Raw genomic sequence first — 26,582 nt, forward strand, 5'->3', positions numbered from 1 at the left:
AATTCAGTTTCAGATACATCCCCGACTAAGAAACATGAATGAAAATAACATATAACATGGGAGGACCGGTATGGGAGTACAGCCAGTAATTGACTTTAAGGGGAAAAATAATAATTGTAATTGGATAAAATGCCAGTAATCATAATTGAGTTATAATTGAACATGGATAATTAAAAACGTAATTGTAATTGAAAAATGTAATTGACCCCCAACCCTGCTTCAAACAAACTCAGAGTTGAATGGTGAAGGTAAATATATATTAAACAGTTTAAAGTGTTTGAAATGCTAAATTAGCTCTCTGTTTTGATAGCTTTAGAAGCACAAGCTACATACCTGTGCTAACGTCAGTAGGTAAGTAAAATAAATTCTAAGAAAGTATTATCACATAAGAATAGAAAATTACTAACTACCTTAAACTGTTTCTAAGAAAAGCTGTCCCCTTTAAAGATACCTCGAACAGAGTAAAGAAAAATGGAACAAGGGCAATAACTCTGGAAAAAATAATTGCGCACTTCTCATTTTCGAACTCCATCAAGGTATTGATACCCTGAAGCCACACACCAAATGTGGTTATTGTATCTTAAATAGTTTCTAAGAAAAGCTGTCCCCTTTGAAGATACCTCGAACGAGTTCAAAAAACAGAATTAGGGCAATAACTATGAAGAAAATAGTTGTGCGCTTCTCATTTTCGAACTCCATCAAGGTATTGATACCCTGAAGCCACACACTAAATTTGGTTATCCTAACATAAACGGTTTCTGAGAAAAGCCGTCTTCTTTAACTCGGACATACGGACGGACGGAGCTCAAACCTGTATCCCCCTTCCACACTTTGTGGCGGGGGATAATAATGTATAGTAAAAATACATTAGTCATATTTTGTTATGGTTTGATATGATTTTTTCATCCTCTATCTGGCTTTGTCAAATCGTGTAAAAAAAAAAAAAATTAAACATGAATGGAGGGGGTAAAAAAACCAAGACAAAAGTACATTAATATAATTTATGTAGAAAAACGTTTACTGACTATAACAACATTTTTAGAAAAACATCATTTGGAAGAGACAAAACTGAGGATTTTTCCCCATTTGCGGTATAAAGCAATCAAATCAAAGCTTAAACTTCAACAGAAATACAAAAAAAAATAAAGAAACATCAATGTCGACCTGAGATTCAGTCGTTGCTTCCCAAAAGACATTAATAAAGTTTTGACAGAACATAAGACACACAAAGCCTTCACACACAACATGATGTTTGGGGTTTCATCTTAGGCATTTAGCTTCAATTACACTTAGCACACAAACATTATTCAGGGTTGATTATCGATAAACATGCAAATAAAGGAAGTGATTATGAAGTATAGTGGGCCAGAAAAATGTGAAATTCACGTTGCACAAAACACTCATTAAAGTTCAGAGTCAAGGCACAAAAAGACTGTCATCACCACTGTTTGCATAAATAGTTATTAGTTCAAATGTTTAGGAAGACTACAGTGTTTACCGCCACAGAACGTGTAAATATTGTTCCTGGAAGTTACAGTGAGATCATTCTCTGGCCCCAGATTTTCAGCATAATTTAAAGATCCAAGAAATCATGTCTAAACGGAACTTGATGCACATGCGAAAGGTTATATGTGATTCTTTGATTTAATGCCCTGTTGTCAACACATTCCATGGTTCCAGTGGTATGAGGAGGATCATAGGTTCTCCGTTTCGTCCGAGTCGCTGTTATCCAGGGAATCCCCGTCCTCCTCTCCATACTCAGCCTCGTACTCCTGCTGCTTCCTCTGCTGCAGCTCCTCCAGCCCCAGGAAACGTTTCAGCAGCACAGCCAGGGCCTCCACATCGCTGATGGGATCAAGATAGCGATCAATATTAATGAAATAACCACAAGAGGGCTACACCATACATACAGTATATGATTAGGTATGAAGTATTGTAGTTTATTGGTCCTAGTCCCACTCTTCACATTTAGCGTTTTTAGTTGAGCTGAGATGAGATCAGTGGCGTAATTTTGGATCAGTGATGTCACTAATTGTCACTGTTGATGGCGTACGGGGTGCTGATGGTAAAGTTGCGTATGCTAAAATAAACATCAACTTTTTGTCACCTTTAGCAACAAACCACGTTTAAAAAATGTATGTGAAATTTTTTTATGCTACTTTTGACCAGATTTACAGCAAATAACATTTAAATTGAACATCTAGATTTAATATTTAACATTTAGATTTAAGCTTTAAATTCAACATTTAGATTTATCATATAGATTTAAGGTCTAAATTTAACATTTAGATTTAACATATAGATGTAAGCTTTAAATTTAACATTTAGATTTAACATATAGATGTAAGCTTTAAATTTAACATTTAGATTTAACATCTAGTTTTAAGCTTTAAATTTAACATTATTTAGAGCAACCAAAAGCTGCTAAATGATCTAAAAAGCAGGCTGAATGCTTCACTCCAATAGAAAACAATGGGATGTTTACAGGCAAATGGGTGTGTGTGAGACGTCTTTAATCAAGTGATTTCAAGATGGCAGAATACAAGTTTTAAAACAGTAAAGTTAAAGTAGTCCAATTTTTGCAAGGTAATAAAACAAGTTATTATGGTCTATAATAATGCGTTTTGTTAGACAGATCTTCTATTAAGGACATTTCAAAAATTTGTAAAAACAATGGAGGTCTACTGCTACTATTACTCAAGGAGCAACGCCCATAATAAAGGTTCTTTTTTTCTTTCCCCGAGTGGCAGGTCAGCAACAACCTGAGGGCGTACTTACACTTTAACAGTAATGTAAGAAAATCAAAGTGTTTTTTTTTTCAAATATATACAGATCTGATGTATTTGATGTAACCTAACATATACTTGCATTTTTTTTAGGATCTTTCTTTTTGATGTCTTGTTAAAGCAAAAAGGTCAAATGGATTTTTATATATATATCCTTTATTTAACCAGACAAAAGCCACTGACATTAGAAATTTCTTTTTCAAGAGGGACCTGGCATGGCAGCAGCAGACAAAGACAACAATAGATTCATTCATACATCAAAAACCAGCAGTACTGGAGACACCAGCTCAAAACAAGATGAACAGCCATCAGAATTATAAACAGTCACATTTTCCAAAACTAGCTCTTTCCTGGTCCCTTAACAAAGAATAGCAGCCAGTGTAAGAGTCTATGGGCAGACACAGAGAAACGGTTGGCAGCAGCAGCAGCATACAGCATACAGTGATGGACACCGTATCTACAACCAGTAGCAAAACGTAGAGCACAGTGATACACAGAGTCCAATTTATTGAAGTTTTTTTCAGGAGCATTCCTAAATAACAAATCACCATAGTCCAGTAAAGGTAAGAAAGTAGTGGAGATTAAATAATCTCTGACCTGACGTGAAAAACAGGACTTGTTTCTAAAGAAAAATCCCAATTTAAGTTTACACTTAGACACAAGACTGTCAATGTGCTCCTTAACTCACTCAGTGCCGTTGACGAGATAAATTGTCATTTCAAATCCGAAATGCAATGACGAGTAAACGCAATTGACGAGTAAACTCGTCAATTGCGTTTTTTCACGGAAGTTGCAGGGATACACTGTGACGGAGTTCTACTGTAAATATGAGGCTTCTCTGTTGATGTAGTGACCAACTGGTGCCCTGAAGGTGGCAGCAGCGTACCTTTGGATGAGAGATTAGCCACTGATGCTACCATTAGCTAAGGAGAAAGAAGCCGGGACGAGGGAGATTATGGCGCTATGAAGTGATATTGTGAAGTATCCAGCAGCTCACAGCACCACATACTAACACAGAACATGTGGACCTGAGTGGATTATTGATAATTTTACAATTGTGAGATAAAACCATCAACTAATCAGGCTAATCAGGTCATCTCTGAGTGTCGGGAAGAAGAGGAAGTTACGTCTGTGTGATTGACGGGGGGAGCAGATACAAGATACAGTAAGCAAAACATTTAACTGTGAGCCAGATAGTAAAATAATATTAATTTTGCCATCAAAAGCCTTGTCTCAGTGTTGTTGTTTTTTTTTAGAAGGAAACCAATGTTCAGATGTTATAGTTTTCAATAAATAAAAATAAAATTGCTTCAAAGTCACAGAGATTTTTTTAGAAAACGCCTGTTTTCTCAGCTTTTTGCTCTGAAACTGGCGATTTGTGTAAAACATGCTCTATTCAACTGCTGATTATGGAAGAACTATAGCTACAAACAAATTATTTATTTTCTGTTGAAAGTAGAGAAAAACAAAGGTTTGTGTTAATAAATGAGATACACAGTAGATAACTGTGTCATCAGCATACAAGTGATACATACCATTTGATATCTATCACTTGACAAAACAGAAAACTAGACGAGGTGTTTAAAAGGCCCATGTTACACTAGTTACCTTTTCTGTGCTTTAAACATGATAAAGTGCTATTAGTGCTTCATACACATGCCCAAAGTGCTTTTTTCATTGATTCCCTCAATCGTTGGTTAGAGGGTGATTTGCTCCTTTCTTACTGCAGGGTGAGCCCAAACACCTCACTTCAATTTGATGACGCGTTCCCACTTTGATGACAAATTTGACGCAGCACTGAGCTGGAGAAGCCACACCTCCAGACAGCTCTCTGCGGTGATTGACATGTAAACAGACACACCCACAAAGGTGAGCATTTCAGCGTCCAGTGCTATGTACGTATTTTCTACAGTCTATGTATGTAACGGCGAACGCCCCGCCCCCACGCTCTGTCTCATGTTTATGAAGCAGCATGAGCTCAGCTACAGAGTGGGTGGGAGGAGGGCGGGCTGTCCTCTGGCCCTACAGCACCGTGCGGGAAGGAGGAAGTCAGTGCCCCCTCTATAGACACGCCCACTCATGAATATACATAAGTAGGCCACAAATCAGCCTGTTTGTGTTGAGTTGCTCAGAAAGTGACTTTTCAGAGGCTAAAACTCTGGAAAACAGGCGAGTTTGGGAAAATAAACCTCAAATACTACGTTTTTGGGGTTCTTAGAACAAACGGAGATGGGTGAAAAATAGAATGACATGGGAACTTTAAAGATCTGCAGCTGCTACTAATGACAGTACCTTTGTCCTCCCAAAGTGGCAGTCTGAGCGAGGGGGTATGAGATGCCCGCAGCCAGCCGCAGCATCAGCACATAACCCTTCCCCAGATAACGCACCCGCTCCTCCTGGACGCAGATGTCGCACAGTTGGGTCAGGTCTAGCACCACTGAGAATCAGAAGAGGAACAAGATGGTCAGGGATCTGATGTGGAATGGAACCATTTGACCTACTGTGTAGAATCACTGACCTCTCTCCTGCCCTTTCCTCCATAAGGTCAGGACTAAAGTGTAGAGACTGATGGTCTTAAGCTCGATGAGATTCTTGGTTTTGTCGAACACGGCCTCCTCCCAATCCTCCATGTTCTGGATGGCTACAAACACACAGCCGGTGATGTAGAAAAGCTTCCATAGGAGGCTGTCTGTGGAGAAAAAACACTTTATGTTAATGTGAGACGTGTGATGGAGTCTTCATACCAGGGTTGGGCTCAATTACATTTTTCAATTACAATTACGTTTTCAATTGTCCATGCCCAATTAAACCTAAATTGTGATTTACAAATAAAATTACAATTATATTCTCAATTACTATTATTCTACGAGGTTTGAAAAAACAGACATATGTTTGTATTCTTTTTCAGTTAAAAGTAAAATGTCACGATATCCTAGAGCTGGGCGATATACATGATATCAGCTAAGTACTAAAAGTACTGCGATTCAATTTTCAGAGTATCGATATGAACCGTGATACCTATGAATCGACTTTTAACTGCCTTACGATTAATCGTTACATCCCTAATATTTATGATCCATTGCAGAAAGACTGAATCCCACCCCCATTTCTTAACTATATAATATTATGCAATTTTCTATATGCGGAGACAGCAGTAACAGAAAAACACTTTACGTGAATGTGAAACGTTTAATGGAGTGCGTACCTGAGCTGTAGTAAGCTGCTGCCAAGCCAACAGATGCTATTCCTGCAATTAAAAGAAAATACTTTATAAGTTACAGAGAAAGGTCACTGAGTCATTTTAGTCATTCTTTAATGATGTGTGATATATATTATGTAGCGGTAGTGCTGGGCGATACAGACCAAAATTCATATATTCAATATTTTTTCTCAAAACGGTGATATACGATATAAATCTTGATCATTTTATTTCAAATAAAGTCATACCAGAAAGACAATTCAAGGATAAATTTGCTGATGTAAAATGCCACACAATAAAAACTAAATAACATCACGGTGCTTTAAGATTGGAAAAAAAAAAAAAACTTGTGCTTGTATCACAAACATGGGCAACTAGAGGGACGCCCCAAAAGCAAAGTCAATTCACAAAATGACAACAAAAACGTACAAATAAATGGAGAAATACACAAAAGAACAAAAATAATGAAAAGGACACAAAAGGAGAAAAAAACAATATAATGGGACAGTAAAAATACGTAAAAGAATAACAAAAATACACCAAAATAACTACAAAAATGTACAAATAAATGAAGAAATACACAATGGGACAACAAAAACACTACAAAAACATGCAAATAAACAAAGAAATACACAAAAGAACAACAAAAATAATGAAAAGGACAAAAAATACACAATGGGACAACAAAAATCCAAGAACATACATACCAAAAAAATACACAAAATTACTGAAAAACACACAAAAGAACAACAAACACACATAGGACAACAAAATGCACAAAAGGAGAAAAAACAATACAATGGGACAGCAAAAATACATAAAAGATTAACAAAAATACACACACAAAAAAACTACAAAAATGTACAAATAAATGGAGAAATACACAATGGGACAACAAAAACATGCAAATAAACAAAGAAATACCCAAAAGACCAACAAAAATAATGAAAAGGACACAAAAGGACAAAAAATACACAATGGGACAACAAAAATCCAAGAACATACATACCAAAAAAAATACACAAAATTACTCAAAATTACTGAAAAATACACAAAAGAACAACAAACACACATAGGACAACAAAATGCACAAAATGAGAAAAAACAATACAATTGGACAGCAAAAATACATAAAAGAATAAGAAAAATACACACACAAAAAAAATACAAAAACTTACAAATAAACGGAGAAATACATAAAAGAACAAAAAAAAAAATAATGAAAAAGACATAAAAGGGGAAAAAATACACCATGGGACACATGCATACCAAAAAATACACAAAACAACTGAAAAAGACATCCAAAATAACTGAAAAAGACATCCAAAATAACTGAAAAATATACAAAAAAACAGCAAACATACATAGGGCAACAAAATGCACAAAGGGAGAAAAAAAACCCACAATGGAACTGGGACATTTATTAACAAATAGCTGCACAATATGTGCCACTTTTGGATTTTTCTATCTATATGGGTGATATTTTCATTTACTATATGGACAATATAGAAATCTCGATATATTGCCCAGCCCTATGTAGAAGTACTTATTTCATATTTACCTACCGACTAGGAGAGACCATGATCGGATACCAGGGGATCTTTTAAGGTGGAGAAAAGTGGAGCTTTGCTCTTCTACGGTCATGTATCCCATCTGAACAAAATCAATAACATAAACCCAACAATCAGTGAACAGTATGCTATGTAATATAATACACAGGATGTCCTCATTTAGCTTTCTGATTAGATCAGACATTTACTCCTTTTCCTTCCTAAAACCCTAAATTAGTTTAAGTAAAATGCTAAATTGAATAGTGTAAATTAGGTAATATTTATTTATTTATTTATTTTAAAATCTAAATTATTGTTGTTTTTTCTTTTTTATTTTATTATTGTCCATTTAAAATGCCTTACAGGAATCCATATAAAAAAAAATCAGTATGGGATGTTTTCAATAGTCCATTCAATTGCTTTACAAAATAAAAAGTGAGATGCAATATGGGAAACGATACAATGCACACAAAAACATGCTGTTGTGATTATTATGACAGACGATGGTGATTATAATATGATCTCCAAATTAAACACTCATTAAATCAACGTCATGTTATGGATTCAAATGTAATTTTAATAGTCTTACCTCAACTCCTTTCTTTAAACTTTCACTCTGTAGGTTTTACAAGAAGTCCTGTTCTTACCGGGAAACGCATGCAGTCAATATCAGGAAGTGCTGTTCAGATTTCAGCTACAGCATGGGATCACTTCCTTCCTCTGTTTCTCGGCTCTGATTGGCTAGTTTGGTATTCGTATAATGCTTTCAAAATAAAAGCATGTAGGAAAAAAATTAAATATAAATTAGGATAGTTGATACTAGCGTTCCATAATGCTTCTCTCAAATAATTCTTAACTATTTTCCACCACGTTAGTATAAACTTCCTTTGGCACGAAGGGTAAATATGAGAAGAAAAATAGAATGTTGTTTGAAAATAAAAGCTTAAAAGTTGTTGTCTAAAAGTTTTAGACCCGCTTGTTCCTATTTTTCAGGGTCACGGGCATTATTATTTTTTCTATTATTATTATAATTATTATTTTGTTATTTAAATCTAAAATCAAGTTATTTGTCATTTAATAAAGGATGATGTAATGATTATTATTAGTAGTAGTTTTCGACTGTAGGAGATAACTAGAGTGCAAAGGAAATTCCTGGAGAAATGTGCAAAAAAAAAAAAAAAAAAAAAAAATTACACAGAAAGCTCCAGGTTGGGGAAGGGTGTATAACTTTAAAAATAAATAAATTAATTTAAAATAGATAGATAAATAAAACTACCATTTTTTTTTTTACTGGTTGTCATATTTCCAGGTTGGGGAAGGGTGTATAACTTTAAAAATAAATTAATTAATTTAAAATAGATAGATAAATAAAACTACCATTTTTTTTTTTTACTGGTTGTCATATTTTCATGGTATTTTACTTCACAGACCTGCTTTATGTTCCCAGAACAAAAACTAAACATGGAGAAGCAAATTCGCAGTGCTTTTAAATCAAGGATAAATACATTTTTCTTCAACACTACTTTTAATTTAACAATCACAATATTGTATTCCTTATTATCCTGATTAGTTAATTAATTTTGTTTTACCTGTTTTTAATTTGTCTAATTTTTCAATGCAATTCTTATGATGTGCTAGTTCTACATGTTCTCTACTTCTGCTTGTTCTTTGTTTTGTGTAAATTAAATGTATTATATAAATAAACGTAACTTGACTTCATGCGTGGCATAGTTTTATTTTTTACAGCGTTTACCTCCTTTTGGCCTTCATTTGATCCCGTAGCGGACTATTGCCCTCTCTATTGCGCATGCGTAGGTGCTCCACCGCTGTCTTCGTTGTTGTTTAACGCTTACACAGATTGTAATGGCTTGGACGGTGAAAAATCCGCTGTGTTTTGTGAATATAATTAAACGTGTGATGAAATAACGCTGGAGCTTTGTTTTGTGTGGCGGGAGACAGCGTCGGTGAGGCGGGCAGAGCTCCTCCGAGTGACCGCGGAAAGAACCGCTAGAGTCCGCAGTTAGCATGACTTCAGCCTTTTGTTCCGGGAGCAACGATTAAATAGCAACAGAGCGGTAAGTCAGCACTAAATACAATTTTATTAAATAAACACATAAACTGTGCTACAGATTATTTTTAATTAAAGTTATATATATATATATATATATATATATATATATATATTTGTTTTAATCATTCACCAAACGTTATTTACCGCAAAAATACAGAAAATAAAAAAGAAATACTGTAACCAAATGTCCAAATAGGATGTACATTAAACAGGAAAATGTAATAAAACCAAATTTATTTTTATTATTTTTTATTTTATTTTGTAATTTTTTTCAAGAAATTCCAAGACACTTTACAGTTTAAAACAACAACAGCAAGTGATGAAAACAAAAAAAAAAGAAATCAGAAAAAGAAACAACAGTGTGTGTGTGTGTGTATATATATATATATATATATATATATATATATATATATATATATATATATATATATATATATATATATATATATATATATATATTACTCACAGCTACTACATTTGTTTTTTAATGGTGTTACGTTCACATTCCACCTCCTACATTTTGTGAGAAAATGAAATCTTATTGACATTATAGATGCCTGGATTTAACATTCAGTTTAATTCAAAACAGCTTAAATTGTTGGCATGACAAACAAGTTTACATTGCCAAAGCAAGTGGGACATGAATGATGTACACAAAAATAATAAATATCAAAAATAGCAACATTTGTGTTGTGCAAAAGAATACAATAAAAATAGGGTTTCACTATATATGTGTGGAATAAAATTTACAATTAATTTATAAGTGTTATAAAAGTGGGAAACGTTATGTCCAGAGATGCTGCTAAACTTACTACTATATTTTGTGTAATTTAGAGGAATTTTGTAGAATTGTTTGTGATAAATTGCTAGATTTGTGCAAAAATAGATTTCTTTCCACAATATGCAATTAAAATGACTGCGTTCATGTAATGTAAACAAAGAAAAAAAAGAGCAGCAAGCCCCTAAAAACAACTGGATTATTTCATACTTTAGACAATAATTCATTTTTACTTTCTCCTGCGGGCCAAATTTGTTGCTCTAAAGGGCCGGATTTGGCCAGCGGGCCTTGTGTTTGACACCCTGTAGTCACCAAAACCATCGTTATCTCCAGCTTAGAAACATCCAACAGATAATTACACATAACAACAGACGCCTTATAAGGCTTTTAGTCCCGTCTCTCATCAGCTTTTCCCACACACTGTTACAGCTCTGTGGCTGTGTTTTACCACCACTGTTTATGGAAATGGATAATTAAATGTAATGACCGCTTCTTTCCCACAGTTTAAAGAGCTGTTTGGGGGGTGATAAGACGATAGATCAGAGGGTGGGGGTACGGAGTCAGGAGGACACTCGTTTACAGAGCAGCACAGTCACAGTGTGTGAGAAGAGAACACGCACTAACTGTGTGCCACTTCATGTTAAAGGTATCCCCCCTCAGGAAAATGTCAGAGGTCAACATAAACAAGAGGAACAAGTGTGAGAACTGCACCAAACAGGTAAGAAATGTGAATTATAAAGGAATACCTGCAGCTAATATTGCACAAGTTTCTGTAATGTACTGTTTTAGTGATCCTAGCTATTGCATGTTTGTTCTACACAGTGGATTATGTTTGTAATGCAGCCTTTTTAGTTTCACAGAATTAACCAAAACCTGGCATTGGAGACACATTTTTGAAAGCCTGCACGGAAATTACAAAAGGAAAAAAAGCTGAGCACGTAGGCAAGGCCAATGTATTTGTGAAGTGCATTTCATGCACAACTTTGCCATTTAATTTGCTTTACATCAGTGATTACCTACCTTTTTTGTCCCGTGTACCCCCTTCACATTTTTGTCAAATCATTTGTACCCCCTTTCCATATTTTCATATGCTTTTTCATTAGTGGAACAATGGACTCTCTGTCTGGAACACTGGTTCCCTAAGGCTTAATCTACAAATTCAAAACAATGAGTGTCGTATCAATAGACCCCAGAAATGTACGTTTTCTGTTGGGCTGAACAATTTTGGAAAATAATCTAATTGTGATTTTTTTTTTTTTTTTTTTTTCTCAATATACCGATTGTCACGTATTTTTCAATGAACAAAAGCAATAAATCAATTTGTTTCATCATAATAAACAATGTCAGATTTATTTAAACTTTAAATAAATATGAAATATACATTTTAAATCACAGATTGCAACAATAAAGCAAACAAATGTGTGGCTTTACCTCTTCAACATATCTAACTAATTTCACGCATCATGAAACATGTAAACATGTGGACTACACTTCTTAGACACTCTGAACTAAGGCGCCTGACTCAAGAATTCTCACTTCTGCTGCCGTGGGTTCGAATCCCATTTTTGTCATGGAGTTTTTTTTCATTTTGACATATTTAACACGGCAAATTCCACCTTTAAAAAATATCTTCAAAAAATATTAACATTTTGGGGTATTTCCTGGTTTAGGGATAGGGTTAGGGCTAAAATAAAAGGGTTAGCGGGGTAGCTAAAAATCAATATGAGCTTAAAAAAAACTGACGGTACTTTAAGTCACGTGGTGCACCTGTCACGTCACCTAAAATGGCCAATGAGGGAGCGCTCGAATAGAGGAGTCAATTGATATGTTTCCTTACAAATAGCCACGGTCTTACTTTCAATAGTAAGTAAATACAGTGTTCTTTGTAAAATGTAGGTAAATATTGTCTCCTATTGTCAGAAATGTGATAAAATGGCCTCTACAGCATAAAATAATACTGTTTTAATAAATTACAAGAAAATGCAAGGCAAGACAAATGTATCTGTATAGTGTATTTCATACACAAGGTAATTCAATGTGTTTTACATGATCAAAAAGTTCAACAGAAAACATTCAACAGCTTAAAAATCAATAAGAACAGAAAAATCAGCAGTAAAAATATTAAATCAGCAACATTGTAGTATTTTATGGAGGGTCTCGAGGCTCGCCGCACCCGAAAAAGGTGGGAAACCTCTGACTGAAATCAATGTTTTCATGTTATTAATATTAAGCTGTAAAATGTGACACTGTCCTTTAATTTGAGGAATTTCTAAAGAAATCTGCTCTCTACAGTCAAACGTATAAATCGATTAGTCATTAATCTGGTATCTGAGTTCAAACAGTTGGAATCAACATGAACTGTGTGACTGAGAATCTTCACAAACTTGTTGGTCATGGTTGACTTTTTACTACTTGAACTGTAATGGTTTATATGAAAGATCATATTTAATCCGTCTTAAATGAAGTGTTGATCTTCCACTTGCAGTGCAACAAGAAACAAGATGACGATGGCGGCGACACAATTTCAGAGGAAAAGGAAGTCCATGGGCAGGTAACGTCTACTCAACAATATATATTTAATATGTTTAAGTGTGCTGTACTGGTGGAGCTCAGGATGCTTTGCCGATTTCTTTAGTTTTCAGTGCTGTTTAAATTACTAAGGGAGAAACAAAGTGTTCTTATCATTTAATGGCCCAAGGTGGTGAAATTTAGTGTTACATCTAATGGTGAAAAGTAGCTTTTTTAGATGATTCAAATGAAAGTTTGTTGTTGTAGTAATAGAGCAATATATTTATAATAAGTCAAGGTTTTTATGAAAATAAAGCCATCATTTTACAAGCCTAAAGTCATACTGCATTGAGAATAGTCATTTATGAGAATAAAGTCATCGTTTTGTTTTATCATAATAAAGTGAGAGTTTTTGAGAATAAAGTAACAATTCTACGTGAATGAAAGTAATAAATAAAGAAGCTTAAAGTCATAATGACTCATGTGAATACAGTCATGATTATTATTATTATTATTATTATTTTTTAAATAGTCATATTTTTAAGCAAACAAACCTTAGACCAATAAGGTCAAGAATGAAGTCTAAATTTACGAGGAAAAAAACTTACAATATTATGAGAATAAAGTCCTACTGTCACAAGGGGAAAAGTCATAACACTACGATGGAAAAGTTGTAATTTTATGACATTTTTTACAGATTATTTTACTTCAGAATGCTAATCATTGTGAAGTGAAATGTGTTCAGTGGATGCCAGGAAATGTTTAACCTAGAGCAGCTTTAAAAGGCTTCTTTAATCATTGCTTCTGCATGTTTAGACTCCTCCTTCCTACGCGCAGCACAGTGTAAGTTTTAATAAGTAATCGTGTTGTCTCAATTTTGGAATTGAAGACTTATTCACACAGATCAAAATTTTCCGTATCACTTTTTGTATAATCTTTGCTAATTATTGTGTAATGTTACTACCTCTATAACCACCAACAATGTGATCTTCTCTAAAAGAAACAGAAATATTTCTTTATATTAAAATAAAAGCCTTTTACATGGTCAACGTCATATTCAGATGTATTTAATTTCATTTAGATGAGAGAGAAAGCTCGGCTAGTTATTAAACCTAATGGGGAAAGTGAATGGGAATGTCATGTGGTAGAGGAGAGAACCAGTAAATATGTAACAGACACAAACTAGTGTACGTACCGTGCATACTTAAAAAAAATCCCCATATATTATACATCCGGGTATTTCTCGTATACTCAATCTTTTCATACTTTCTAATGTGAACGTACAACATACTAATTTTGACGTTAGTATCCGATTTCGAATACAGCTGAAATCTTTAAAATGTCTTTCAGCTTTAAGATGTAGATCCCAGGGTCATCAGACCTGAACTAAAGACAGATTAAAGCCCGTAATGATGTCCATGTTTGAATCTCAGCATTTTATTCTCTGGATGTCCAGCAGGGTTGGGGTCAATTACAATTATGTCTTCAATGATCCATGATCAATTACACAGCTTGTTTCACTCTGTAGTGGATCAAACTGTGACTTTACGTTGGACAGAGTATGAAAATAGTTTAATCATTGTGACCAACGTGGACAGAAGTCTGCGTCTGTCAAGAGTTTTAATTAATCGCGCAGCAGCAGCTGAGTGATCACAGCTGCTGCTGCACGACGCACATGTCCGTGTTGCTTCAAATGTAACTAAGTCCATATTTCTAGTGCAATGTAATGTTTCACCTTATCGGGGCGCTGCACTTATTCCAGGGTTAGAAGAGCATAAGAGGAAAATGACTTACGCTCACCGGAGAATGCGTCTAAAGCCAGGTTTGAAAGGGAACGCCCACATTTCAGGGCTGCTCCACCCACAGTGCGTAACTGGGATGAAGGCGTGCAGCGACTGACTTAAGTGCTTTTTGGACTAGCGCACATGGGAGAATAGAGCTCTTAATGAGTAGTAATCTCTTCATCGTGTCAATGGGGGTTGCAGTATAATGTGAATGCATCTATTTGAAAAACAGACCTCAGCTACATTACAGATCTATCACAAACTAGCTCTACACATGTAGTCGTGTGTCTAACTATTGTGTTTTTAGTGCTGTGTCCTGCTTTCTTTTACCCTGTAGAGCAAAGATGGATCCCAGTTGCTGCTGAGTGCGTGTCTGTCCTGTGAAGGCTGTCTGTCAGAAGAAGACAGCATGAAGTTATCTCAGCAGAATCTGGAAGAATTAGAGCAGGTTCTAGCTCTAAATAAGGTACGCTGCATTAAAAAAAAAACCTCAGCATGGATTGTTTTTATTTTATATTTTTTGTTTGTTTTCTGTGGCGGTCAGAGGTGCGACGTGTCAAAGCACAAGGTGTTGGTGGCGTCGGTGTGTCCACAGTCGCTGCCGTTCTTTGCCGTGAAGTTTGGAGTGGACGTCACAGAAGCTGCACACAAACTGTGCAGCTTCCTCAAGGGCCTCGGTGAGCTGCTCGGGTTTCATTATCATGTTCTTTCATCCTATACGTATTTTTTCTTCTTCTAAAACTGAAAAAAACAGACGAATTAAGATCATTTGATTTAGTTTTTGCTACGGTACAGTTCTATTACTGTAGTTAATTATTATTAAGATATGTTTCATATCAACTTTTTACTCTCAGTTCTCTTAAGAATCATTTTAGCATTTAAAAATAAAAAAAATAGTATAGTGACAGGAAAAAGGCTCAGACGCCCACACCAAAAATATTAATTAATTGATGAGGAAGCCTAACGAGGTCACCAAGAGATGAAAAACTAATTTGATTATAGATAATATTTTTTATTGTATTTTACGGCTGATTTAAGACATGGGTCAAAACTGACCCGTTATCGTAAGAGATGCTAACTGAAAGCTAACACAGGTGGAAGGTCACATTTTAATGGGGTTATTTATTAAAGGCTCAGTAATTGTGATTAATTCTAATTGAACTGTAGTAATTGAGAATGTAATTTTAATTGACTTGAAAATAATATTTGTAATTAGAAAAATTGCTGGTCACTGTTGTAATTGAACATGAACAATTGGAGACATAATTGTAATTAAAAATTGCTTTTTACACTAAAATTTTAAATTTTTTTGCATGATTAAATTGTTTTAATTGGCATGATTTTCTGCAATTTTTGTTTAATTAGTTAAGAATTTGTTTTTACTTAAACCTAGGCTGGTTGTACATTAAAACATTTTTATGTTTTTAGACTGCAGTTGGCAGCATGTATGTTTAAAATAAATACATTCAAAAAAGAAAAAACTGATCAGTGTAACAAATTATTTTTAATAAGGTGTCAGAACTTTTTACAAAATCAATTTTAAATCATATAAAATCAGTAAACAAAAAAAAAATTAATGCTTTTATTCAGTCTTTTTATTTTCTTTGCTGCTGTGATAGTAATGACTTTCCCTCTGTTTAACGCTGCAGGAGTCAAATATGTGTTCGACACGATGCTGGCGGCAGGATTCAGCATCTTAGAAAGTCAGAAGGAGTTCTGTCAGCGATACCGCAGGAGGCACCATGACTCAAACGCTTTACCCATGTTCACCTCCTCCTGTCCTGGTAGGTCACATGTTGGTTTCTTTAAGAAGCTGCTGTGAGAAGATAGTGGATCCCACTCTAACCACTCCCTAATGTTTCAGTTTAAACACAGCATTCACTCACATCTAGGTTTGGACTGTGTGTGGTACTGCATTGCATCATATCTTTGTATTAATTATAGTAGTTTTACTTCCTGATACATTTTTTTAAATATTATTTTTTGCTGTAAAGTACAATTCTTTTTAATTAAGTCAAATTAAAGTAATATTGATTCCAGCTGGTAAAGTGCATTAATTATTTTGTGCTTAATCTCTTGCAGTTTCTAACAGCCGTGTAGCAAATATTAAAAATATGAATACATTGAATTATTGATTTAAATGTGTCCCCTTGTATCAAATATATATATTAACAAAATAGATTTATTGCCAAAGTTAAACAGATTAAATCCTATCATGATGGAAATGTGAAGGTTTGAGCCATCTGGGAGACTTTTTTATTAAAAGCAGAAAATAATATTTCAAAATTTTACTTTACATTTTTTTTATATCAACATTAATTTAAGCATGTTGAATTTTCAGTCCAAAGCATTTACAATTCAATAATTTTTTCCATCAAAGTAAATAAAAAAAGACACTGTTACAAATTGTTGTAAGAAAAGTCTGGAGTCATTCATTTAAGCTTCAAATACACGTAATATTCCTTAATATGTGAGCATCGCCATTTTGAAGATTTCAGCCAATCAATGTTCACATATCAGGTTCTCGTCACCACAGCACCACCTCTTTCTATTTCCATCATGTTACTTTATGGATTATTAGCATTTTAACCCAATGTTTTATTGCTTAGTTACATCTCATCTAGTTCCTTGGTCGTTATGACGCTATTGTAATGATTGGATGGCTTTAATGCTGCAGTATGTAGAATCGTAAGACTTGTTTAGAAACAACCACACTCCCCCCATCCCTCCCTGTTTTGAAACCTATCATCCCTTACTAGTATCCTCATGAATGCCCACAACTGTGGAGCTCTTAGCGACTTTTTTCTAGTGACAAATGTAGGGACTTTATCTTGTGTCATTGGAGAGTGAAAGCAGGTATCACTCGCTGCGGTGAGAAACCATTTTTTGCATTTCTGTTGTTGTTTTTTGAGTCTTTTCAAAATGTGTCTGCTTTTTTGTGCTTTTTGGTTGGCTTGGTTATTTTGTCTATTTGTTTTGGGAGACGTACAAATTTATACTCAGGGCTGCATTTGGCCCCTGGGCCTCCAGTTGCCCATGTCTGTTTTCGACTGTTGTTTAAATATAAAGCCAAGAGAAGGAGAAGATGTTCAGTGTCCACTCAGAAATCTTTGGATTACATTAGTGAAGGTGATTATGGATTTTTGACCAAATGATGCCAAACAAAACGTACATACTGCAGCTTTAATTTCATCAATCCAGTTTAAAGTTGCATGAACGCAGCACTTCCTTAAATTATCTCTACATTAGAGTTTGTCAAACATGTTGACCTCCACAAACATGGGTTTAAATCTTCTCTCCTTCCTACTATTAAAGTTTAGATATGATAGTCTATAAGTTAAGCTAATTTATTTTGAGAATTGCTCCAGACTTTAAAAGTAACAGACGACACAAACTGGGCAAAGCTGAACTGGTAAATACTCAAATACGTATAGTAAATGAGATAATCCCAGTAAATTGAGCCTGTTTCGTTTTCTGTAAATGGTGCTTGACTTACGACCAGTTTAGCTTCCAGGTTTAAATGGAAACCTGTTTGATTTGGTGTTCAGGGTGGATCCGTTACTCTGAGCGCATCCTGGGTAGTCTGGTTACTCCTCACATCTGCACAGCCAGGTCACCTCAGCAGATCATGGGCCGTCTGGTCAAAGACTTCTTCTCTAAGCAACAGGTGAGCAGATAAAAGTCCATCAACAAAGGTCACATGATCACAGAGTCCAAAGACAATGTGCTCCATGTGTGTCCATCTGCTTCCTCTCTGAGCAGAAGATGAGTCCAGAGACCATCTACCACATCGTGATCGCCCCCTGCTTTGACAAGAAGTTGGAGGCTGTCCGTGAGGAATTTTACAATAGTCTGCTGGAGACCAGGGACGTGGACTGTGTCCTCACGTCAGGTGAGATAAGGAGGGTCACACTTTATATGGGTGTATGAGTGACTTCAAGTTAAACATTTTATTTTCTAATTTTAAATTGTACATTGTTGGATTATCAGTGTTAAATTAATATTTTCATATTTTTGATTGATTTATTCTTTAAAGCATTAATTTATACAATTGCAATGTTTTAAATTTAGTGAAGTTAGTACACATTCAGAGCCAGAAATGCTATACGACTAATAATTGGATGTTTCAGGGGAAATCTATCACCTGATGGAGCAGAGGAAGGTTTCTGCAGCAGAGCTGGACTCCACTCCATTGGATCAGGTGTAAGTAAAGTTGGGGCACCTCATAACAGAAGTGTTTTTGTTGTTGTTTTATTAACAGGATGGTAATGGTTGTCATTGTTGTTGCAGACTGGGGGATGCTGGGGATTCAGTGCTGGTGAGGCACGATGGCAGAGGATCTGAAGGCTTTCTGGAACATGTGTTCAAACATGCTGCTAAAGAGATCTTTGGTCTGGACGTCCATGAGATATCCTACAAGACCATCAGGTGAGGTTTGGTTTCAGCCGGATGTGAGATCATCTTCTTCATGATGCAGTAAATGTCCATCTGTTCATTATTAATACATGTATTCTCTTTCCAGGAATCGAGACTTTCAGGAAGTGACACTCGAGCGAGACGGTGAAACGCTGCTGCAGTTTGCCGCCGTCTATGGTTTCCGGAACATTCAGACCCTGGTTCACCGCATGAGGAAGGGACGTGTGCCTTATCAGCTGGTGGAGGTGCTGTCCTGCCCTGGAGGTAAAGCAGAGCTCAGGTTCTTTAGCTTATGCACTGTTGTTACTAGGGATGGGTTCCTTTCACAATTCTCAGTACTTTTGTCTGTGCTTTTTGTGAATTACTGTTCAAAGATGTAATTTAACTTTAACAAATATCCAAATGTTTAAATTGCAACATCACATTAATTAATTAACTAACTACAACTACACAGTGTTTTTTCCTAATATTGCACAAATTAAAACCTGGCTTATATTCCTTTCCCTTCTGGAAAAATAGTGTGATTTAATCCATGGAGCGCAAATAATTATAAAACAAAGGCGTCAGATTATTACGTCACCTACTGGAAGTGCATCTTGATTGTCATAACAACATGATGGCCTTTCCTTAACTTCTTTAGGAAGTCTCCTAACACTTTTCCTTAACCCCCGTGACGTCATCCACAGGGTTAAGGGAAAGTAATAGGAAAGGAGCTAGCTGTACGCAGCTGTATTGTTGTGAATATTCAGGCTCTGGTGATTCTCCACAGGGTGCTTAAGTGGGCGTGGTCAGGCTGAAAGCGAGGCTGCTGGTCGAGTGGACAAAGCACTGGTGCAGCAGATGGAGGAAGCCTACAACAGCCTTCCAGTCCGACTCCCAGAGGTCAACCCTATCCTACACACACTTTACCAAGACTGGCTGCAGGGCCAGGACTCGCCACAGGCTAACAGGCTTCTTCACACTGAGTACAGGAACCAGAGTCAAACACAGCCCCCACATATGCAATGGTAAAGTCCAACAAAGCTTTTTTTATTTAAAGACATGAAGGAGAAGCTGCATCTGCTAACATCTATGTGGAGTTGACCTAATGAGGAAAAAGGCTGTTTCTGACCACAAGGAGGTGCTGTTTTCACTTTTAATCACTGATGGACCCAGATTTACCTCATGGACTTTATGATTTTGCCAAGACATTATTGTTTATGATTTCAACTATTGGAATGTCATAAAGCAACAAATGTTCTGACTGCACGTCTGTAGCAATATGAACTGTTTATTATTAATGCAGCCTGTTTACTGAGCAATAATAATAATAAACCACTAACATTATTAGCAGTGAGCCTGTGAAACAGCCTGCTGGATCATTTTCCTTCTACATCTCTGATACAAACCACAGTGGTGTGTAAGTGACTTTGTGCCACCAATCCTCACCAAACGGCTTCAACTATGCAACTGCATCATAAAACACCGGTTTAAGAAAGTGGACTGAGCGCGTGTGTCCCGACAGAGGCCGAGGCTTTACTTTGGAATGGGTCGAGAACATTTAGTCTGCCAACTCTTTCTTCCAAAAATATTTAAATTGTGTCTGTTTTGGTGCTTTACTGGATCCTATATGTATAATATGTGAAAAACTAAATCATTCTGACAAATGAATGGAGTTTGGTGTCAGTTTTTGTCTGGAGGTCAAGGCAGTGGTGGCCTTCTATTTCAGACTGGGATTTCCACAATAATATGCCCTACTTTGCATTTCCACCTTTAATATAAATACAATAAGTGACAGATGTCAGTCCCTGCAGGATCTTTACCTAAGTGCACTTGATTTTCTAATAGAATTTTTATTTAATTTTGGGAAATTGAGGTTAATTGCAGGATTTCTTTGCTAGAAAAGGAGTCCCACTCCGGCCCTGCACGTAATGATTGCAGGTTTGGAACCATCGAGTGTAAGTTTCAATCAGGAATGACAAATAAAATATAGGCGTATACGCACCAAAATGTTTTTGTTTTACCAAAATTATAATGCCCGTGCACCGCCTTACGGCCCCATATACTGATTTTGCTTAGGACCCCCAAATGACCTGGATCTACCTTGTCTGAGAGAGTAGGTGGAGTTTGTATTGATAGACCAATATGATGTAGTTCCTGAGATATTGGAAGCTGAAAATGGAAGAAAAATGAGAACGCGATATTGACATATATCTCAAAAAGTACTCATCCAATCAAAGAAAAAATGTACAGCGTGCCGATTGATAAATTGATTTTTTTTTTTTTTTAAATGACATGAAATGACTTTTTGATTGATGGAATTTTCTTTAACATGAAGTTATTAAATCAGACAGAAATAGAACCAACAGAAACCTTTTCTAAATGCCAAAGGTGCACACACCCTCACATTTGCCACAGGCTACATCAACTGTTGTTTTTCTATGCAATGAAAGTGAAAACTTCTGTTTTAATATTGTGAAATGTGTCCCTAGACAAATGAATGTGCAGTAGTTGATCTCCCTTTGACCAACAAGTCAAACAAGACTTCCCAACATGTTTCCACTCGCCCTTATTTATCAATGTTTATTATCTTGTCATGTGGGGTTAGCCCCGCCCCTAGTATGTAGGTAAGGAAAATTTTTATCTTGATGGTTTTTTAGTCTGTTGTCAGTGGTGGACTAAGGAAGACACTCTGCAGATGGTAAGTGTTGCTCTTTCCTCCCATTGATAATCTGATCATTTATGGCATAATTGTAATTTTAAAAATCTGTTGCTGTTGTGATGGTGATTAAATTGTAATTGAGTTTAGATAATGGACTATGTAATTGTAATTGCCATGAAAATGCTATACAAATTGTCAATTTTAATTTAACGCAAAACTGGGGAACCATGTTACAGTTCTATGTTCAGTTCATTGATTAGGAAGCCTAACAAGGTAATCAATAGATAGGAAATAAATTAGATGATAGATATTCAATATTCACATTTCCTTTTCATTTGTGTTGTCTTCCAGTTTCTAATGGTGCCGTTCCCATAATGGATTGTTTCTGGAAGTGTTTGATTCTGTGTTTCATCCAGCAAACCACCACCGTTTCATCAGATTATGGTACTTTTATTTCACCAATTTATACTTTATAATCAACTAATTTCTCATATTTTATAATAATGACACTTCCTAAGATTCCAACACATCTTGTTCCAGGAGCAGAAGGAACGCTAAACCCGTATAACCATGACATCGTTTGATACACATTGGTGTACTTTTACCAACATTACGGCTCAACCCATAAGATTAGAAAGGACCCACAAAGTTGACTTTACTTATAAAAAAAATTAAGAAACGCAAACTCGTGGCCTTTAAAAAAAAACTAATTTCAGCATCTGTAATAATTTTAAGTAACTAATCTAAGATCAGTTAGCTTTGATTAAATTATAAGTTCATGAAATCTAGTTGATCTAAGTCAACATTAATATTTTTTTTTCTTTAGGGCAACGAGTTTATTAAAAAAAAAAAAAAAAAGTAAACAATTTACAGTGAAGTTGTAGATACAAATACACAAGTTCAATGACAGTTATTTTTAACTGCAAAATTGTCGAAAGCACTCTCAATTTTTTCCAAAATCTTGCAATTTTCATTAAAATATGCCACAAAGTTTCCCCAATTTAAATTAGAAAAAAATGTGTCACTTCATGGATATTGTGGGTGCCTTAGATCAAGGGTTCTCAACTGGTATTACCATGGGACCCACATTTTGCCACGGTCATTAAATCGTGACCCACATTTTTTTCTTTATTCTACCAACAAAATTTAGTTTTTCAAATATTAGCAGTTGAAAAATAACACACATATAATCTTTTTTAAAAGATAAATCTATATATTTTCCTGTGCAACACGCCTGTCAAAAGTAAAATTTCTTTCAAAATCAAAGTTAAACATGAGAGTAGGGTTGGGTGATATTGACCAAAACTCATATCTCAATATTTTTTTCTCAAAATAACGATATACGATATTAATCAATGATTTTAATTCAGATAAAATCTTACCAGAAAGACTATTCTGCGTGAAATGTACTGATGCAAAATGCCACACAGGCTTATTTATTAACAAACAGCTGCAGAATGTGTGTCACTTTTGGCTTTTTCTCCTCTAAGGACAGCATGTGTGAGTGAGTTCTGGAGTGTGGCTTGTTTAGGTGAAGGTCTGGATTAGAACACACTCAGAAATCATCTAACTTTGCTTTTCATGTTCTGAGAAGCAATGAAAGCAGAGACTCCTAAAACGAGTATTTTGACACAAAATAAGCTAAAAAAATGTAAATCAATGTAAGCGATATTGTAATTTTCTATATCTCCAAAATAGAAAACTCAAGTAAGAGACAGTAAGTGGAAGTGACAACTAGAGCGCTATCATGTAGAAATGACTCGTTTTCTCTGCCAATAATCTGTGGCCCATTTGAAATCAACCACAAACTTTTTATTTTATCACGTGGCTCTTATTGAGAATATCTTAAGAACATATTAATACTTTAAAAAAAAAAAAAGTCCAAAATGCTGCACAGGACAAACATGTCAATATCTGCACCAAGTTTGTTCTTAAAAGCTTTTTCTCACCATTATAATGTCTGTAAACTACATAAAAGCTTCTTTGTTTTTTGTTTTCCAGCCGTGTCTCTAATCTGCAAGGACACTGTGGAAGTCCCGCATGGACAATCTGTGACCATTAACTGCACCACAGTATGGCATCATGACAAATGTTCCTGCTACAGTTATTTGTTAAGAATGAACAAAAATAACACCCAATATAAGTGGAATGAGGAAAACTTTGTCGTGGACATCCCAGTGGTCACAAAACAGGAAATTGTCGAAGTTTCGGTGCACTGTCAGTGTGGAGATTACAACAAGTCTATCACACTACAACCATACGGTGAGTACAGTAGACATGCTTATAAACAATAGGACTCGCACATCAAGTTGGTTTTTTCAGTTTTTTCCAAAATCCTGCAATTTTCATTAAGATTTTCCGCAAAGTTTCCCCAAATTAAATTAGGAAAAAAGAAAAAGATTGGTCAAAATCAAGGCTATGTATATAAAGACCCTGCAGGGACTGATCTGTGTCACTTCATGGATATTGTGGGTGCCTTAGATCATTTACAGCACATGGAAGTGACAACTAGAGTGCTATCATGTAGAAATGACTCATTTTCTCTGCCTATAATTTGTGGCCCACTTGTGATCAAACCCAAACTTTTTATTTTATCATGTGGGAATATATTAAGAACAGATTATTACTTTTTGGAAAAAGTCCTCAATGCTGCACAGGACAAACACATTAACATCTGCACCAAGTTTGTTCTTAAAAGCTTTTTTTCACCATTATAATGTCTGTAAACTACATAAAAGCTTCTTTGTTTTTTTCCAGTCATGCTTCCAATCTGCGATGACCCTGTGAAAGTCCAGTGTGGACAATCTGTGACCATAACACCAAAGGATGGAAACCAATCTGACTGCCAGAAACATTGGTTGTCTAGAATGAACCAAAATACAACCAAATATGAGTGCAAAGGAGAAAACTATGTGTTGGAGAACATCCCAGAGGTCACAAAGACGGAAATTGTCATGGTTTCAGTGATATGTCATGAAGAAAGGATCAAAACGTCTATCACACTGCCACCATGTTTCAATTTGACAGAATCAGAACTGATGACCAGTGAGGGGTCTCCAGTCAAATCCACAGTGACCACCATCGTGCTCTCTGTTCTGTTCACTGTTGTTGGTGTTGCTGCTGTTGCGTATGTTGTCTATAAAAGCCGCACACGCAGAATGTATACCAACCCAGGGGCGTAGCACCACATTTTGGGCCCTGGGTGCAAACCATCTTGTTGGGTCCCCCCTACTGTAAATTATGTACACTTTTTTTTTTTCTTGCCCGGAAACTATACAAGTATTCTTGCATTGTTATATAAGCTTTTTTTTTTTATTCACAATAACCTAATGACTCCATATCCACTGCTTAAATTTTACAAATCTGTTTTATTTTTTTAGTGGTTTGTTGAATATTATGTTTGTGACATACTTTAGCTGGTCATATGTATATATATACTGTATATACAAATTATTTTTTATCCTCAGATAGTCAATTACAATTACATTCTCAATTTCTAAAGTTCAATTACAATTAATTACCGTGTTAGCTTTCTGTTAGCATCTCTTATGATAACAGGTCTTAAATCAGCTGTAAAATACACTAAAAACAAATATCAATCTTCTATTTTCTTTCCTATCTATTGGAAATAGGCTTCCTAATCAAAGAAAATATAGGTTTTAATATTTGTTTCAAAGGTAAAATGTAGGAAAGGTTGATATGAAACGTATTTTAATAATTGTTAACTGCATATGTGTAGAACTGTACATAGAACTGTAACATGGTTCCCCAGTTTTGCTTTACATTATAATTGACAGTTTGTGTAGAATTTTCATGGCAATTGCAATTACAAAGTCTATTATCTGAACTCAGTTACGATTACGACAGCAACAGATTTTTAAAATTACAATTACAAATATAATGACGCCATAATTGTAACTAATTATAACTGACCCCAACCCTGATATACAGTACATCATTCAGGCATGATGGGGGGGCCCTGGATTCTCAGTACTCTGCACCCCGTCACCCCCACCCCCAATTCAAATAGAACAGGAACTTAGTTCTGTGTAAATAAAATGTTCAGTGATGATTTTCTGTTTCACAGTACAATGTACAGTCACGTCTATTACATTTTGTCGCTCTCAGAATCACCATAATATATTCTCTCTGTTTGACTTTTAAGAACTAAAGTTTTTTTTTCTTCTTTTTTTATTGCCTTGTGTGTTGCATCTCTTATTGTTCTGTTCTATGTTTTGTTTTCTATTTCCCACTCTCGACATCTTCAAAGCAAATTGACATCAAAGCCTAAAATAAAGCTCGCCATCCTCGTCAGCCTCAGAATAGACTTTAAAGGTTGATTCATCTGTGAATGAGTTATTGAATGTGTGAATGTTAATCATTGTATTGTTGATTTAATGTTTTTACTGCTGGTTTTGATATTCTTATTGATTTTTAAACTGTTTCATGTTTTTTATTGCACATGTAAAACACATTTAATTCCCTTGTATATGAAACTCACTGTACAAATAAATACATTTGTCTTTCCTTCTTCATCCTGACTGACTTTCAGCGTTAAATGCCTGTGAAGGGAAATGGATTGAATTAACATGATAAAAACAAAAAAAAAAAGGTCTGATTTCTGCACCGTTGTCACTTTGAAGAAGAAAAAAAAAACGAACAAAACAATTGGAACGAAACCATCAAATTTTATGAATTATCATTTTCTTTTAGCAATTATAAAAATTCTAAATGACTCATATGTTTTTGATTTTAAAAGCCAGATTTACTTCTTGGTGTGCACAATCCCCATAACCTTGACACATCCATCCAACCAGTTTGTGCACTGCTTATTACTCATCTCAGGTGA

General features: G+C 35.3%; 3 protein-coding genes across 3 annotated transcripts; 2 read left to right on the top strand and 1 right to left on the bottom strand.

Moving 5' to 3' along the window:
• Positions 1 to 997: 997 nt before the first annotated feature.
• cybc1 (cytochrome b-245 chaperone 1) lies at positions 998 to 8,247 on the bottom strand. The gene is made up of 6 exons (XM_028476591.1): positions 8,125 to 8,247; positions 7,551 to 7,638; positions 5,992 to 6,033; positions 5,305 to 5,475; positions 5,079 to 5,223; positions 998 to 1,845 (listed from the first exon to the last, which is right to left on the bottom strand). The coding sequence occupies exons 2-6, from the start codon at positions 7,636 to 7,638 to the stop codon at positions 1,695 to 1,697; spliced, it is 597 nt and encodes a 198-aa protein (XP_028332392.1). The 5' UTR covers positions 8,125 to 8,247; the 3' UTR covers positions 998 to 1,694.
• Positions 8,248 to 9,323: 1,076 nt separating this feature from the next.
• narf (nuclear prelamin A recognition factor) lies at positions 9,324 to 20,742 on the top strand. Its single transcript, XM_028476528.1, has 12 exons — positions 9,324 to 9,610; positions 11,031 to 11,102; positions 12,870 to 12,935; positions 15,014 to 15,142; positions 15,221 to 15,353; positions 16,326 to 16,460; positions 18,225 to 18,343; positions 18,439 to 18,568; positions 18,807 to 18,879; positions 18,967 to 19,104; positions 19,199 to 19,356; positions 19,862 to 20,742. Exons 2-12 carry the CDS (start codon positions 11,049 to 11,051, stop codon positions 20,101 to 20,103), a joined length of 1,377 nt encoding a protein of 458 aa, XP_028332329.1. The 5' UTR covers positions 9,324 to 9,610; positions 11,031 to 11,048; the 3' UTR covers positions 20,104 to 20,742.
• Positions 20,743 to 21,717: 975 nt separating this feature from the next.
• Positions 21,718 to 25,216, top strand: LOC114481584 (uncharacterized). The gene is made up of 4 exons (XM_028476529.1): positions 21,718 to 21,772; positions 22,085 to 22,177; positions 23,735 to 23,995; positions 24,491 to 25,216. The coding sequence occupies exons 2-4, from the start codon at positions 22,108 to 22,110 to the stop codon at positions 24,913 to 24,915; spliced, it is 756 nt and encodes a 251-aa protein (XP_028332330.1). The 5' UTR covers positions 21,718 to 21,772; positions 22,085 to 22,107; the 3' UTR covers positions 24,916 to 25,216.
• The last annotated feature ends 1,366 nt before the right edge of the window (positions 25,217 to 26,582 follow it).

This window comes from Gouania willdenowi, chromosome 19 (genome assembly GCF_900634775.1).
Source record: "Gouania willdenowi chromosome 19, fGouWil2.1, whole genome shotgun sequence".
Taxonomy (NCBI): domain Eukaryota; kingdom Metazoa; phylum Chordata; class Actinopteri; order Blenniiformes; family Gobiesocidae; genus Gouania; species Gouania willdenowi.